The sequence below is a fragment of the Antedon bifida genome, chromosome 8 (assembly GCF_963402885.1).
Source record: "Antedon bifida chromosome 8, ecAntBifi1.1, whole genome shotgun sequence".
NCBI lineage: Eukaryota > Metazoa > Echinodermata > Crinoidea > Comatulida > Antedonidae > Antedon > Antedon bifida.
In genome coordinates, this window is record NC_136233.1 from 8,875,664 (window position 1) to 8,892,394 (window position 16,731).

General features: G+C 33.5%; 1 protein-coding gene across 1 annotated transcript; it reads right to left on the reverse strand.

Annotated features, from left to right (window-relative positions):
* Positions 1-917: 917 nt before the first annotated feature.
* On the reverse strand, positions 918-14,423 carry LOC144849824 (sialidase-3-like). Its single transcript, XM_078706900.1, has 8 exons — positions 14,376-14,423; positions 10,378-10,420; positions 10,112-10,300; positions 9,564-9,826; positions 8,844-8,921; positions 8,559-8,683; positions 8,089-8,238; positions 918-2,769 (listed from the first exon to the last, which is right to left on the reverse strand). The coding sequence occupies exons 1-8, from the start codon at positions 14,404-14,406 to the stop codon at positions 2,458-2,460; spliced, it is 1,191 nt and encodes a 396-aa protein (XP_078563026.1). The 5' UTR covers positions 14,407-14,423; the 3' UTR covers positions 918-2,457.
* Positions 14,424-16,731: the final 2,308 nt, after the last annotated feature.

The following is a 16,731-nucleotide window of genomic DNA, read 5'->3' on the forward strand; positions in this document are numbered from 1 at the left end:
TAAATAATTAATATTGTATTTTTAACGGAAATTGTATGGCTACTAACATGAATCGTTGAGTGTTAGAGTTAGTTAATGGAACTTGATAACGTTAGCACAAATACTGTACTGTACAAATACTCATAACACAAACACATTTCAAATCACACTGTTAAAATTACAACACAACTGTTATCTTTCAGGAGATATGCCGTTTAGATTTTTTTGTTTAATAACCTAATTTTATACGACAATTTATTCTGCATTCTTTAATTTCAAATGGCCATACATTCTTTTTAAAAAACACATTTTATTTATTACAAACAGTGCAATATTAACAACAAGAAAGGCTTATAAAGGAGAATCAAATCGATATTCGAAATTAATCAAATTGTACAGTACTTAAACCTAGATTAATACAAGACACTTTTAGTAATCATCACACCATTTAACTTAACAAATATAACTTTGTAAAAAAAGCAAACAACCAAAATTAACTTTGCCATTCTGAACAGCTAGTAAAAGCGAAACTAACAACGAAAATAAGGAATATAATACATGAAGCCAGATCACAGTCAATCGTTACATGACAATAATTGATAGACATTTTGCAGATATAGGTATCTACAAAACATAGGCTATATGATAGGAATCTTCAAAAGAAGAATAACGATTTATATTAACAAAGCAAAACGTATTATCGCACAAGCTATTTTAATATTTAACAATTGATAAAGATTAACGATCACAAATACCCTAAATCAAAACATAAATCAAATCAATAAGACTATCTAAAACAAGTATACTGTATTGGTCTCGTATCCAATAGCTCAACAACACAAAGGAAAAACAAAACATACATGTTTTTAAATATTGAACAATTTACAACAATAATTATGATTATTTATTCCAATATTATTATTTATTATGAATATGATAAAAAAATTATATGATATGTATTGTCAATTGTGATACGATACAGTATTGTTGTAACAAATATATTTGTTGAGGTCTCTTGAAAAAAAAACGTTGGGCAATTGATAACAGATAGGGCCTACATGTTTTGTCATAATTTTGTTTCTTCTCTTTCTTGGGAGCAACCCACTTTTAAATTATATTATGATTCATTTTTACATGTAAAATCAAAATTTAAGAGTGTCTCTTTTTCATCATTTAATATTTTGAAGATATAGTTTGATCAGAGAATATCCAAGGTCCAAACATCTGTAGAAATTATGTCAGCATTTCCATAGAGGGCGTTTGAAATGCACCCGAAGTCTAACCTTCCATAATTATACGTATTCTTTCTCCTCCAAGTGAACTTGGATTTATCTTTATGGCAATGTTTGTAACTTGTCCATGAATTTTTGTGATCTACCTTTTTATTTAATATTCAATTCACCTATTATTACGTATTAATTAGTTACATCACATACATAATGCACATCTTATTTTCAAGTTTCTTAAAAACATTACTCTTTCCTTGTACTGTAATTGGTACATAAGCATTTATCAGGTTAAATGTTTTGTTATTATAAGTTATACATAGTATGAGAATTCTATCTTTCTCGTCAATATATTTACATTTTATGTCTCTTAAATCAAACCCTGTTTTAAATATAATCAAACGCCTATACAGATGTTTGTTGTGCCTAAACTATGGTATGTTTCGCTTACAACACATCTATAGAATTTATCATTTTATCGAGTAAGATATTATATCTGCATTTTGTTCTTCGCAATATGTAAACACTTTTTTTTGTAATTTCCTTGGCCTACCTCTTAAATTTAAGTAGATTAAATGCAGAGCAGTACCGCAAATCTTCTAATTGTAACCCTGGGTTATTATTCTGATTGTTTTTTAGGGTGGGTTACTATTAGAAGGTGGGGGAAAGGTTACTATTAGAGTAGTGGGTTACTATTACTAATCTTAAGTTAAGCATCTGAAAATAGTAATCCACTCCCAACTTTTCCGGTCAGCAACTCATAGCAAAATAAAAACAGTACGAACAACAAGACATTTGGTTAAACTCAACTTTATTTTATAAACTCAAAAACACTCAATCCTCCCCCACTCCCGAGATCAACATGCATTATCTATATATTATTTTCAAAATACGGCTGCATCAAAAGTTTGTGTGACTCTAATAGTACGGTAACCCCCATGGGTTACTATTAGAGTAGTGAGTTATTATTATAGATTGACTTAAAAGGTGGCCGGTTACTATTAGAAGGGGGGTTACTATTAGAGTGTGGGTTACTATTAGAAGATTTACGGTATTTTTTGGTTTTCGATTCATTTTTTTGTATAATTATTTTATTTTATTATAAAACTTTGTTTAATCAAACAATTATAAATAGGACTAATAAATGAGTAATTATTTTTTAAACAAATAACTCACTCAACTTGATTTATTTGGGGTGACCAATAAGTCTGAAACCGATTATTTCATCTTTCTAGGTTGATTATTGGTCCTCTTAATTCATGGTGATGTCATACAAATTAAAAGTTATGAACTCAATATTTCTTCGACATAGGCCAAAGCAATAAGTACGTTCATAAAGACAACCAAATCTTTGCCTCCCCTCCTGAACATAGACTGCCAAATCCGAGTAAGCAGAGCCGCATCTTACCAGAGCCTTGGTTGTAGGATTATCCCACATGTTCTCTCTGTCTTCGTTTTTACTTAAACGAACCGAAAGATTCATCCTCACTTTTGTGCAATTTGGATTGCTAAACAGCACCCAGCGATCCTCCTTACCAGGTACTTTAAAACTAATAGTACTTCCCTGTAAATAAATGAGAAAACGATTTTAACTAGGCCTATTGTTTAGTTTACATTACTGTTTGGAAAAAATGTGGCAAGTAAAGCAAAATACTACTTGTGACGGGTTTGTCACACGGTAGTGAGCCCTCTATAGGTAAAGTGAGGGAGGCAAGATAAAGATGGACGACAGCAACGTGTTTTGCTATATTGTTATTATTTACTCCAGCCAGCCTAACGAGTGAGCCTGTAACACTATACAAGCCAAACCAGTCGCTTGTCGGTAATCCCCGAACTGAGATACAGCCTCTCGAATATGCAAAATCACGTTAAAGAAAATAGAAATAACAAATATGTTATCGATTAAATCTAACCTTTATGTATTGTAGAATCATACTGTGTTGTAATTTTTTTTAATGTTTTAACTAAAATAATAAAAATAAATTTTGTAAGGCTATGTTAGTGTAAGATGTCGAAAACTTGATCAATTTTTCGCCTGTAGAATCGCATTTTCAAAGCTTCGTATGCCGCCATTTTCTAAACGAAATCTGGCTTGTTTACTATGAATATAAAGCTAATTTAAAGAGGTGTATTTATATTGGACAATAATTTCAGTTGTTCTTCATCCTAACCAATGATTTTACCTAATGACGAACGATGTATCCGGCTGTAAGTAAAAGTCGGATTACAATATTGTTTCACCCTGCTGCTTTAGCCAGCTACATACATGAGAACTACTCATTCAGAAGCTATAAGCAAGCAGCAGTTAGAGTTCTAGATGCTGACGTTTTTGATAATTAGGACGGGTCATGCTCAGATTACAAACCCCAAAGCACATCTGGGAGAAGAGAGTATATGAAAACATTTGCTGATAATACAGTATAAGGCCCTGTTCAGACCCATGGCGTTAGACCGTTTTAGCGTACGACGCTAAAAGAATGTGTGTCTGAACAGTTGGGGATTAGCAATACAACGCGTCGTACGACGCTTGTAGCGTTATAGTGTAAAACGGTTGTACTACTAAAAATAGTATAATTGTGTTACAAATATAATACAATATTGTGTGTATAAATGTGGACGGACGTTTATTAGATGGTAGTTGTGGGGGGGTGGGGGGTTGCGCTGGTAATTAATAATTTTATTGGGGAGGTGTTCTGGGCGTTTATTCAAATTAATAATTACCATCATATTTGGTATAATTAATACATTATTCTGCGATAGAGTGAGCCGTTTTGGCCTAAGAAGGAAGACGTTTTAGACGGCTTGCAACATGGGCAAAAGTATCCCAGGGTCCTAACGGGACACAGGTAGCACACAGTATACATAAAGTCCCGGCAGCTTACTAAACAAACTCGGCTATCAGGGTTTCATTTTATTTCAAACAAAAGCTCTTATCATCAGTTCTCTCGATGTAATTTTATATACTTATTCCCCACAATATACTCCTATGTTTTATGAATATATTTAATTTGATCTTTATGTGCTACTATACCTTCACACGTGCGGTCCGAAAATAAACAAAAAACTAAAATGGCTATCGCCCCCAACGGCCAACTTAGTTGAAACCAACCATGCAGGAAGTTGCAAGGTGATTGACACACCTTACCGTGAACCCGGAAATTACTTCTACCGCGCGTAGAGTTAAAAATCTACCGATGAAATCATTAATTTCTACAATCCCGTCTCCTTTTAGGCCTAGCTAGAGCCATTCACGCATTCATTCAAGCTAAAAACTAGCGTGGGACATCAAGTCACTCTTTCATATACAAGGCAGACTAGAATGGACAAGTTTTAGTGCTGAAAACCCCCTAACTCCTAACAAATTCAGTAAACAAGGGGAGCTGTGTCTTTTTTACTAGCAAGTTAGGGTTATTTTCAACCGACTAATGACAATCCAATACAATACAATTCCTGCATCTCCATCATCAGGAGGCCTGCTTTATTTTCGTAAACAACACAAGAGCCGGGAAATGTATTTTACTACAAAATAAAAAAAATAAAAACAGAAAATGGGCTGTACTATATTTTAAAAAATAAATGCTGTGAGTTATGTTTTATTTACGGCAAATTTTGTTCTAATTTTGTAGGGCTGAGATCTAGGCCTATATACAGTGGAAATAATGATGAAAACATGTGGGTAAGAGTGCATGAATATGCAACTAGACCTGAATTACGCACTTTCGTTGTAAGGATAATCGTACGCTATGGGTCTGAACACCTCATTTTTTTTCTCTGCGGTTTGTAATGTGACCTTGCTAGTAACGTTGTACGCTAAAATGGTCTAACTCCATGGGTCTGAACATAGCCTTATAATAGATGCATGTAGACGGTAATCTGTAAAATCTTGTTCAATAAATAATGACTTTCTTCTGTCAACCTAGGCCAGTATTATAATAATTCACTGTCAAATAATGAAAACATTATTTTGGCTGTCTAGGCTGGTATTTACAATGAGTCCCATTTGACTGTCAATCTAGACCGATATTATAATACTGTAATTCGCTGTCAGATAATCATTGAATTAGTATCAAAACAGTCCATATAATAGTAAAGTTTTTGTTTGTAATAAGCTACAATGTGTTCTAGGCTTGATGAAGTGACCCCCAGACTTGACCTTAGCAATAAAATAAACTAAAGTGACAGATAATGAGTCTGTTTAGTATAATAAAGTAAAATTATTTATACATCATTTTTATTTAAATGATCATCTTTTATAGATTCAGTATTTTTTATTTTTCAACTTTCAATTGCACAATTATGACATATCAAAGCATGAATTCTTGTTGTATTTTATTTACGTATACTATAACAAGGCCAACAGCCATTAAGTCGCGTGCTACAATGCATAGTGATACCAGACCGACAGACAGACAGACAGACCGACAGACAGACCGACATAGTGAACTATAGAGTCGCGTCCACGCGACTAAAAAGAGAAAAGAAACGTTTAATTATAATAACCCAAAAACCATTGTCTGACAGACAGTTTTAGTATTTTTTTGCTTTAAATTACATTTTTCAGGTAAATAATTGTTTGGTTAACGTGAATAACTATTATGTGACAATAAAATGACACATTCAAAAACAATTTTGAGGGGGGACAATATATCTTTAAAACTGTTACGTCAACAAGCGAGCGGCGTTTTTTGTAAGAAATATTTCTTGTTTACCATTATAAAACAGATAGTTAGCTGCATAATAATATGATATTATCTCCATGCGACTGATCTGGCTTGTCCCTGCATACAAATGGTTTGAGAAAGAAAATGGCACAATATTACCCATAAAAAGGTATATTATTATTTATTGGTTGAATGGTAATTTATCTCATAACATTGCTGAAAACGTGTAGAAACTGTACCTGTTGTCTACTCAATAGTCATGAAAGTTTAATGAAAATAAATTCGCTTTAGATAAAATTAGTTATTAACAATTAAATGGAATTTAGATTAAACCATTTTCCCCAAACACAGCTTGTGTTTTAACCTTACCACCAGAATGACTGGTTACACCTGTGTTATAACGTGGCTAATTTACATAAAGGTGATTGCGTGACAGGGTATAATTAATCAGCTCATAAGAGCATCGGTAATAAAATACTTTGTGTGAACAACCCGAAGTTTATATTGATTGGTAATGTTTCCTCCGAAGCGCGAAGAGTTAGCTGCCTCGATTACAACGCATACATATTGACCTTATGACCTATTATGAAATAGATGATGAATTTAGTTTATAAGGATGGCTAGTAGTTATTTCTAAATCTAGGCCTATTTTGAAATATTGATTGTTGCTTTGGATTATACCGTGTGGAGTTTGTGGACGTTTGTTGCTGACTGATCGGATGATGTTGTAAACTTAGATTACAGGCTGGGTTGCGATTGATGCTATAGCTTGAAACTTCATTGCATTATTATTAATATTATTTTTTATAAAAGACAGTAAAAATGGTTATCCTATATTACTAGAAGGAAAATGTTTCTAATTTCTGTTGTTATATAAGAAAAATGTATTTTTATCTAGTTATCGTCGATCGTTATCGTCCTAGTGAACCATAAGTACGGTAACTTGTTCATGTGATGGTCATGTGACGCTTTTGGAATTGTATGTCAATATTATTTGCAAAACCGACCTCAGTCCCAAACCATGGTGGGGCCGAGTTTTTAAATTTAAAATGTATATTGACTTATTATATAATGTATTCTCATTTCTACGTAAATTGTGTAAATAAAAAAGCTTACAATTTGTACAAATTTGCACAAGTTCCACCAATGAACCTCCTAAGCTGGTGACGTCACACAACGTCAAAACTATGTTATGGATTAAGGATTCAGCGATTTCCTAAGAATATTACAGGCATGATTTAGAATGTTTCAGAAATCATAGATCCGTCGACTCGGGCCTCCAGTATTATATCAATCACTTTGATATTACTGGCGTTACCACTGAACCCTTCCCACTCCTTCTCAAAAATCTTTCTTGTGTACGTCACTGATTAGAACCTTGTAAAAACACGGATAAATCAGTCCGGTGTCACTTTCATGACCATTTTAGTCAGCTAGGCCAGATGGATCTATCTAAAACGTCAACAATTGAAAGGGCTCGATTAATTTCGTTTTATCTAAGAAATATGACCACAGCAAGGGGAAGAATCGTGGTATTAAAGACCCCTTCCCTACAATTTGTGACGTTTGGTAAAAATAATGCATATATATTACTTTAAAAACATTAAACAAGGTCATTCCCTGTCTTAAATGTACGTTTTATGGTAAATTATGATAAAAAAAAAAAGTGAGAAACAATGCACTACCTAAGTAGCTAGCGGTGAATGACCTCTTGTAGACGGTTTAGGCCTAGCCTAGTTAGGTTTAGTTTTGTAGGCCTAGCTGGTAAACATCGGTAACGTACGGACATCGTACGCTAGCTATATACCTGCATTAATTGTCTTTCTATTTTTGCCAAACTCCGTTAATACAAATTGGGGAAAACTCGGTATTTTCGCTGAAAAGTTAGGAGTCTTCCATTTGTTTTGGCCTCACAATCGATCGAAATGTGGGTGAATTACAGAATGAAAAACGAAAATATCAATCCGCGCGCAATGCATTTTGGGATTTATAGCGGGCCGCTAAATTACTAGAATCGACTTATTTTTCACATTTTTAACTGTTTAAAGACGAAAAAAGTTATCTCAATAGGACCATATAGTATTTATTTTATATTAAATGTAGTTTGTGACCTTAAATTAGATCTAACAAAATGTAGGGAAGGGGTCTTTAAGCTTGCTATATGCATTATTCTCTGAGAATAGGAAGTAGAGTCCTGAAGTGGATGAGAACAAAAATCTAACCTCACAGCCACCATTTGGTTCACGTAATGCCTCTATCACTTTTGATTCATTGAATGTTTCACAACCATCGGAGCTATAGCACTGAATACGTGGATACGAACCCCCAGTTCTACAGTTTATAATAACATTGTTTGATCCCATGTCAACTGGCTACAAAAAATCAAATTGTGTTAAATTAATAATACTAAAAAATATAATAATAATTAACATTATTTAATAATAATAAGTATTTTGTAAAGAAATTATATGTGTTTAAATATACATAAATAAGCCTACTATAATATAATTCATTTAATAGGGCAAACAATATACTGTATAAGATGCAATGAATTTAGCAATCCAATCCGTTTAGCCAGAGACTATATTATACTAAAACTGATAAACTAAATAACCATTCCAAGCCAAACAAAATCATCTCTACCACCACCAAGTACTTTTCACTAAAATCTTCGAAATTCAATTTACGATACCTGACATTCACTTCCTGACAGCGAAGGTGTTTCTTCGTTTTTGTTACGTTTCGCAAAGGGAATTAGCCCTCCCATACTCCATGTTGCACCGTTATCGTTACTTATGATAGCAAAATTTCGACCCTCTGTATAATAATAACAAAAAAGAATTACTGTACGACAGGTTTTACCAACTAGGATTAACTAGGATTGATATCGGTTAAAAAACTGTATCTCCATATTCCGGGGTTCACCTTGCTAATTGGAGGGAAGGAATATAAACTCTTTAGCACATCAGTAACTTACTGGATTTATTGCCTTTCCATGCAACAGTTCCTGAAACAACTAACCTTCCTGACTCCAACTTGATGCCATGACCAGGTCCTGTATAATAAAATATATCGTTACTAATGGTCACATCTCGTTAAATATATCATAAATCACAATCAAAAGTAATTCTAAGTATGGCCCTATGAACGAATCAGCCAACACCGCTAAATGATAGGCTATATTCGTTGAATAAAATCCAATAACAGTACATTACAGAGTGAACCGACGGAGAGCGAGATATACATGTATGTGGAACATCAGTGGTCGAGTTAATTTCATTCTCACGTGAAAAAAAAAAAACGCAAATCAAACATGTTGATACTAGTCTGGCGATACAAATTGGATGAAAAAAAGTTGGCCCACTTCGCTGAGGTTCACCGGAGGTTCAATTTTGTTGATAATATGTCGTCAAATTTAAAACATAGCGATACGTTGATTAATTCACAATGTGGCCGTACAATATTTTTATTGCATTTAAGGCAACATTGTGACGTATTTCAAGGTTTCATTTACGTTCGTAAGATCGCGATCAAAAACAATACCTCGTAGCCCGAAGCTGGAACGTGGGTTACGTTGTAGTTTCCCCTTTTTCTTAATTTAAATATCTGATGAAAGGGCTTTTATATATTATATGTTTGTAATCTTTGATTATTACGTAATATATCATAAACAGTAATATCCAACAAAATAATATACCAATGGCACAATAAGATGGTATTCCAGCATTTAAATCTTTGAAAGAAAAGATGTCATCAACTGGTAGTTCAATGGAATGCTCCCACGTATTTCCACCGTCATAACTGTGTTTGATCAATACATTCCATTTACGGTCCGGACTACCTTTTACGTCACCTTGCTTCATGTTTTCCGGAAAGGTATTAAACAGTAAAATGATGTGAGTATCGTCGACAACAATAGGAACAGGATTCATTGGCCTCAAACTGTTATCATCTGAGGCTCTAATTTGAATGTAGAATTTAAAAAAGCAGGTATTATTAAAAGTAAAGTAATATTGTATTAATTGGTCAGAAGTTTGAAACTGAATTAAAAGTAATAATCATATAATATACATATTTACACCACTATATATAGTTTTACGTATATACCATGGTCAATCGATGTACTGATTCCGTATAGTACCATGTTGTCTTTTTATTCTTTTGAGTATTATGTTTATCTGTTGTTAAACCTAAACTGCAATACCTCAGGTAGTAAGACATACAAAGTAATACTAAAATTTAAACCTGGTTTCACTTGATGCTTCTGGTCCCTCAGGATATATGCATGTTTCGGGAAGAAACCAGTTCACACTGTCACCCTGTAAAACTCCTTTCTTAACTACCATATTCATCCGGCCCCAGTCGTCTTTTCCATCCAGTCGCTTTTCGGAAAACGCCAAGAAATGGCCATTTTGAAACACCAGAGCAGGAATGCTAGATTAGAAGAAAACATTAACAAGATTAACAAATTAAAATGTCTTATTAAATAGAAATAGTTATTTAATAATTACCGGTATGTTGGTTTCTTCCGACAGGCAGACTTAAACACAGTTTCTGAAAAATACAATTTCAACACCATTGTATTCTGTAATATTACAGTACATAAAGGCCAATTTACACAGAGCACAATATATAACATTGGGAACGAGAATTGTGGATAAGTGAACTCCGTGAACATTATAAAGTAATGAGTAATGTCTAAATTTGACATATCGGTGGAATATTTTGATCCAACAATACAAGAATGGGCGAGATGGATCACCAGGTTTTACAACTACCTAGTGGCGGCGAACGTGACTGCTGACGTAAGGAAGAGAGCACATAATAACTACACTGTATTGACCAAATAAGCGCAGTATTGATCTAGCACATTTTTAGCTAATTTTGCACATTTAAGCACATAAATACCTCTTATATAACCTTTTTTCTCTTTATTTTACTGCTAATGCTGTTTTATTCAATGCTTAAGCTATGTTTTTCTATTGCTAAGTTTGCTTTTTAATTAAAACTGATATTGCTATTTTTAGAATTGCTATAGCTCTTTTTTGCACTGCTAATGCTATTCTATTGACATGCTCTTAACTGTTCCTTAAGCTGCTGAAACTGCTAATATGCTCTAAAGTTTAGCTGAAGCTTCTGAAACTGCTAATGTTTTATGAAATGCTTTAAAGTGTTGCTAAAGCTGCTGAAACTGCTAAATATTCTGATGCTCTGAAGTGTACGTAAGCTACTGAAAACTGCTAATATATTCTTACATGCTGTAAGATCACGAAACCTAAGACCCAAGATCTAAGATTACAAATTCTAAGAAATACGACGGCTTAAAAACAATAAATAATAATCACAAACAGAAATAAACTCACAATATTTTCGCCCATTGAGTAAATAATGTTTCACAACAAACACACTGGACGGTTTGTTTGTTGATATATCTTTACTCCATTGTGTTGGTTTCAGGGGGTGTTTCCCTTCGCACCTGCATTGTATTTTGAATCCAAATTAATTCAACTAACTTTATTCTGAATACCACACCTTAGAATTAGACCTCATAAGTACTTTTAAGAAAGAGATTAACATTAAAAAGTATCAAATAAATACTTGGTATTATTTATAAATAAAAATTGGTGATTTTACAGACGTGTTTCTTGCACGTCTAAATTTAATGCATTTATTGGTGAAATGCACGTTTAATTTGTTCAATATATCTATATATAAATTTACGTAAGGGCAAAATTCGGTAAATCGCGCGTTATTTCTAGAATATTTACTCGATGGTATATGAAGTTGGTTGTTTACTAATTAAATTGAGTTAGATAATTAGTTATTGACAATTAAAACGAATTTAGGTTCAACGATTTGCCCCAAATAGGGGTGTTTTCCAATCGTGGTATACACTGTCTAATGCATGTCCATCTTGAAAAATACCCGCATACAATAATACGAGGATGATTCGCATTTTCCTATCTCCTCCTACAATAATTGTTTTTAATGGCTGAAAACGGATTGAACAGCTCGAGTGCAGCATCATAATGTTGAAGACAGGCCGATTTTCTTTAAAAATACTATTTTGATAGATTTAATATACGTTTATACAAATGTACTGATTTGCGATGAATGGAACATTCCAAATTATTTGGTTAAACCATGCTTGCATACCTCCATGATTTAACACAAGTAGGTAAATTTATGGGCCCTTTGAGGATAAACATAAATAGTATTGTAAAGCTATACAATACTGTAAATAGGTATTAACCACCTTTGATCGCCATTTGAATCGCAAATTTCTTATAATATAAACAAATATACTAATAAACTTTATTACTGTGAGTGTGGGTAGCCCCTACTTTTAGATTATAAACACATAATAATATAATACTTTATTACTGACAGTTGCTTCTCAACGTTTGTATTAATTAATAATTACAAAAATATAAACGTCGTGGTGGTGTATCGTTGCATGTACTTTACTATTTCAATCGACTATGACAGTGACAATTTTAACAGTTATTAAATCGGAAATGTTTTACTCTATTTAGTGTTATATTATTTATAGGCCTATTTAAAAAAAACCCAACCCTCAACCCTAATGTTAGATACAAAACACAAATTGGGCTTGTTTAAATGAGTCCAAATCAAATATTTGGACTCATTTTGTCAGAAGTTTCTCTTTTGGAAGTAATTCGCAGGGTGCTAATTTTGGTTGACTACATAAATACATAAATAAACGACAATGCTTTATAGTCATGCGGTACGTACATTTGAAATCGCCAGTTTTTTGACGCTGAAATTACTATGTATTCGAGACCCATATGTGGGCACGACCTAGACGAGCGTACCATCTAGTTTTGTAAATTTGTCAATAAAAATGCTGTAATATGTTACTGCTGATACTTTTCTATTTCCAAAGAATATTAATCAATCTTAAAATCAGCAACTTACTCTAGGCCTAGTCATAAGGGCGACGTAAGGGGATATGATGAATTTGTCGATTTTATTCTTAAAGTTAGCAAAACTGTGTAAAGTATCAACAGTAACATTTTATTTGTATTGACAGTGACAAAATATACTGAATTGAACATGATTTTCACCAAAAAATGAATTAAATAGATGGATTCCACATATTTTTTAGCCCTCTATTAGTGTTACTCTTTTGGCGTTCCATAGAAACAAAATATTGAACATAGAGTATGCGTCGTTTGCATGAGAAAAATGTCTGTAAAATCATCAATTTATTTAAAGAATTTATTGTTATTTTATTGATTCTTCTTCATCTAATTATAAGGTGTGATATTCAGGATAAAGTTGGTTAACAAATTTAGAGTTAAAATACAAGGAAGGTGCGAAAGAGAACTATTGGTAATCTTAGGTCTTGGGTCTTAGGTTTCGTGATCGTAGGTCTTAGTCGGTCTTAGCTTTCGTGATCTTAGGTTTCGTGGCACCTTATTCTATCGTTGTTCAAGAGTAGGACATTATCAACACAGTGATATTCAAAGAGTACACGCAGAGGAAATTCTTCACGTGGTAGAAACAAGCAGCGATAACGACCAAAGTTCACGCGGTAATTGAAAACGCGGGAATCAAACTGGACGTACGTGCGCGAGTCCTGTCAATCAAACAGAACGAGGGTTCTCAGATGATATCGACAGTGACCAATCAATTTATTTATTTTTTTATTAATTTTTTTTATTCCATCGAAACCAACAGCGATGATTACCGCCACTAACAAGTTTGATACAAACAAGTAATGACTGTTTAAAGCACCTTGATTGGTCCTAACATTGATCAGGGGCTTCTCTCGTCCAGTGTCCACCTTGACCAGAGAAAAGGCATGAGCCAATACGTCTGAGGCAGATACTAGATGCAGGGGCTGCCATAAGAGTCAGCAATGCTGATTTCAAATGCCTAACAGGATCCCAGCTCCATATACAGCACCCGATATTCCCGGATGGTCTCCCATCCAAGCTCTAACCAGGCCCAACGTTGCTTAACTTCGGTGATCTGACGAGAACCGGTGTTTCAACGTGGTATTAAGTAATAATAAGGTACTGTAGCTAGAAGTAATTTCAAACTATTTAAAATGTAAATGATGTTAATCTTGAAATGCTAATTGATACTCAAGCTGATAATACTATAATGTCTGCTGATACCTACAACAAATATTTATTTATAATATTAAAATTGACCCTTGACATGAATTGACTCGGCAGCGTTTCACTCTTGTAATGCACTACGGTGCGCCGTTCGGGACATTACTCATTTTGTCGACATAATACAATTATGTGACACATAATCGAAAGACTTGGTTTATGATCATGCATAATTTGTGTCTGCCGAACCGTTTCCAGCAAAAATTCAGAGAAATTAGTAGTTTGAACATTTGTGATGCAAAAAAGTGCGCGATAAATCATCAGAACGCATGAACTCGAAAAAAAATATATAATAAATATTCAAATTAAAATTGCAGATTTTCGTTTGGAATTCGTGTGGACAAATAAATTTCGAGACTTACTTGTACCATCTGTTGAGTTTGTACATCCCATTGTAGTCTTAGATGCAACTGTAAAAAAAAAATAAAGGCTTTAGAAGCGTGATGCTAAATATAGAATACATAATTAATATAAAATATAGAAAGTTGAATCTCCCGTGCTTTCTAGTCCAAAAATAAAACAAAACAGGTTTAATTGCTGTGTAGCAACATGGAACTATTATAGCTCCATAATCAGCTATTCATATTTTGGACAGAATTTTGACCTCCCAAAATTACGGCTTTCGCTCTGTGGGTGCATATAAAACGAAGACCAAAGACCCAAATACGAAGATCCATGTTTTTAAAATTGTATTTGAATGATAACACACCAGGCTAACACAATATCAAGGGTCATTATTTTGTACACATCCAAACGGATGCTCGCTGGTTAGTGTAAAGTACGTACATGCCGTCTGAATGTTGGATTTTATAAAAAAAAAAACAATAAAACCCAAAAAAAACACGTGTGAATTCATGTCACCAGTCAAGTTGTTTGCCCCATTAATAAAAAATGAAAAATTGCAAATGGCAGTCCTCGAATTATTTTTTCTATAGGCCTATAACTTTTTTGATTTATATTTTCCCAGTTGAAAATAATTGTAGATAATTTTATATTCCACATAACAGAAATATTGGCAGTACCTTTCTGATCAAATATTGCGATAACAGAAACAGGAATTGCATTTCCCATTTCATATTTCAAATTCAAACCCGCCCCTAAAGTAGGTCTTTTGTGGACATTTTGTATTGTCCATATATCTGCTTACAGCACTCATGCAATTTTCAATATCTAGCTTATCTCTTAATTTTCGTGACAACTGATACGCTTTCGTATATTTAGATGGTTATATTAGGTTCTGAGATTACAGATAATATTCGGTAGAGTACTGTTTACCGCAACGTATGAAATACGATGCCGACATGACATAAAACGAAGAGTAGGCCTACATGTCCACTGGATTGGCTGATCTGTCATAATACGAGAATTTAAATAACGTTATTTTTAACAGTTGAGCATACCTAATGTTCACATCTGTCAACGCATACCATAGGTATTACTTCATCAGTATTAGGTTAAAAAATAAATAAACCATACTTTACCCCCACTCGTATATTTTAAAAAAACTTACCACACTTTATTATTCCGCACTATTTGTGATGTAACTGACGACATAAATACCGAAAATAGATAAACATGCTACTTTTATAATGTTGAAATGTTGTTGACGTTATTGTCACCATGGCTACAAAGTCAATTTTGACCAATCAAACAGAAGTATTTATACGTGAAATTGAATACCGACATAGTTAAAAATTTTATTGCTGTTTGGTTGAATAACATTTACGTATTTTCAGCATGGCTACCAAGAAATATATCGTGAACAATGAAACCAAAATCATTCCACGAGTGCAACTAAATAAATCCATTTATCACGATTATAAGGCTTGTATTTCGATCGACAACTCACTGTTCATAAAACTAGTATTGTTATTGTTAGCACTCTTGCTGTTCATATATTGCTTTGCTATTGTTATACCAATGGACAGTATTGTTATTGTTAGCACTCTTGCTGTTCATATATTGCTTTGCTATTGTTATACTACTGCTATTTGTTTAAACTATTATAAGTTTGGCCAGCTCCGATGAGTAATGTGCTTGATATCCCACATATAGTTAACTAGCTTATCTTTTAGGTAGTTTGTTACTTCACAGAAATTAGTAGCTTAAGCAGTTTAAATGTTAGACATGCATTTACAATTAAATAGAAACCTTTGAGCGGGTCTAGGACAACTACCCCCTGGACAACTACCACCCAGACAACTACCCCTGGACAACTACCACCCGGATATTCTACCGCTCTTATATCGACTAACAATGTCTCTTAGCGAAATAGAAGTTAAATTGTGCGCATCATTCAGCTTAATAATATTGATTATTAGCGTACATTGCTTGCTATATCATGAGTGTACATTGCTTGCTACGCTTCTGCAAAACTAGCAGCTGAGGCAGTGATACAATGTGTCTCTTCTGTAAAGTAGCAGTTGATTAGCGTATATTGCAACAAAATAGCAACTTATGCATTAGTCCAGTCAATCTACAGTTTAAACTCTCAAAAGTAGACAAAATTGCAACAAAAGATTTTTTTTATTCAACTTGAAGTTAATTTTACGATAAAAAACACAAAAAAAAGCCTACCAAAATCGGACAACTGAAAAGGTGATAAAAAGACAATAAATCATAGCACTATTTCATTAAAATATGTTCGTATTCGGCGTAGTAATATTGTCAGAAATTGTTGTCTCTGATTGGTCGAATAAGTTTTGTGCTGTGTTGTGT

Bases quoted from the DNA above. Each gene is read 5' to 3' on its own strand.
- LOC144849824 (XM_078706900.1), bottom strand. From the start codon at position 14,406: ATGGGATGTACAAACTCAACAGATGGTACAA. The intron at 10,301-10,377 runs GTAATTATTAAA...CTTCTAATCTAG, and splicing joins CGGAAGAAACCAACATACCG to CATTCCTGCTCTGGTGTTTC. The intron at 9,827-10,111 runs GTTTAAATTTTA...CATTCAAATTAG, and splicing joins GAAGCATCAAGTGAAACCAG to AGCCTCAGATGATAACAGTT.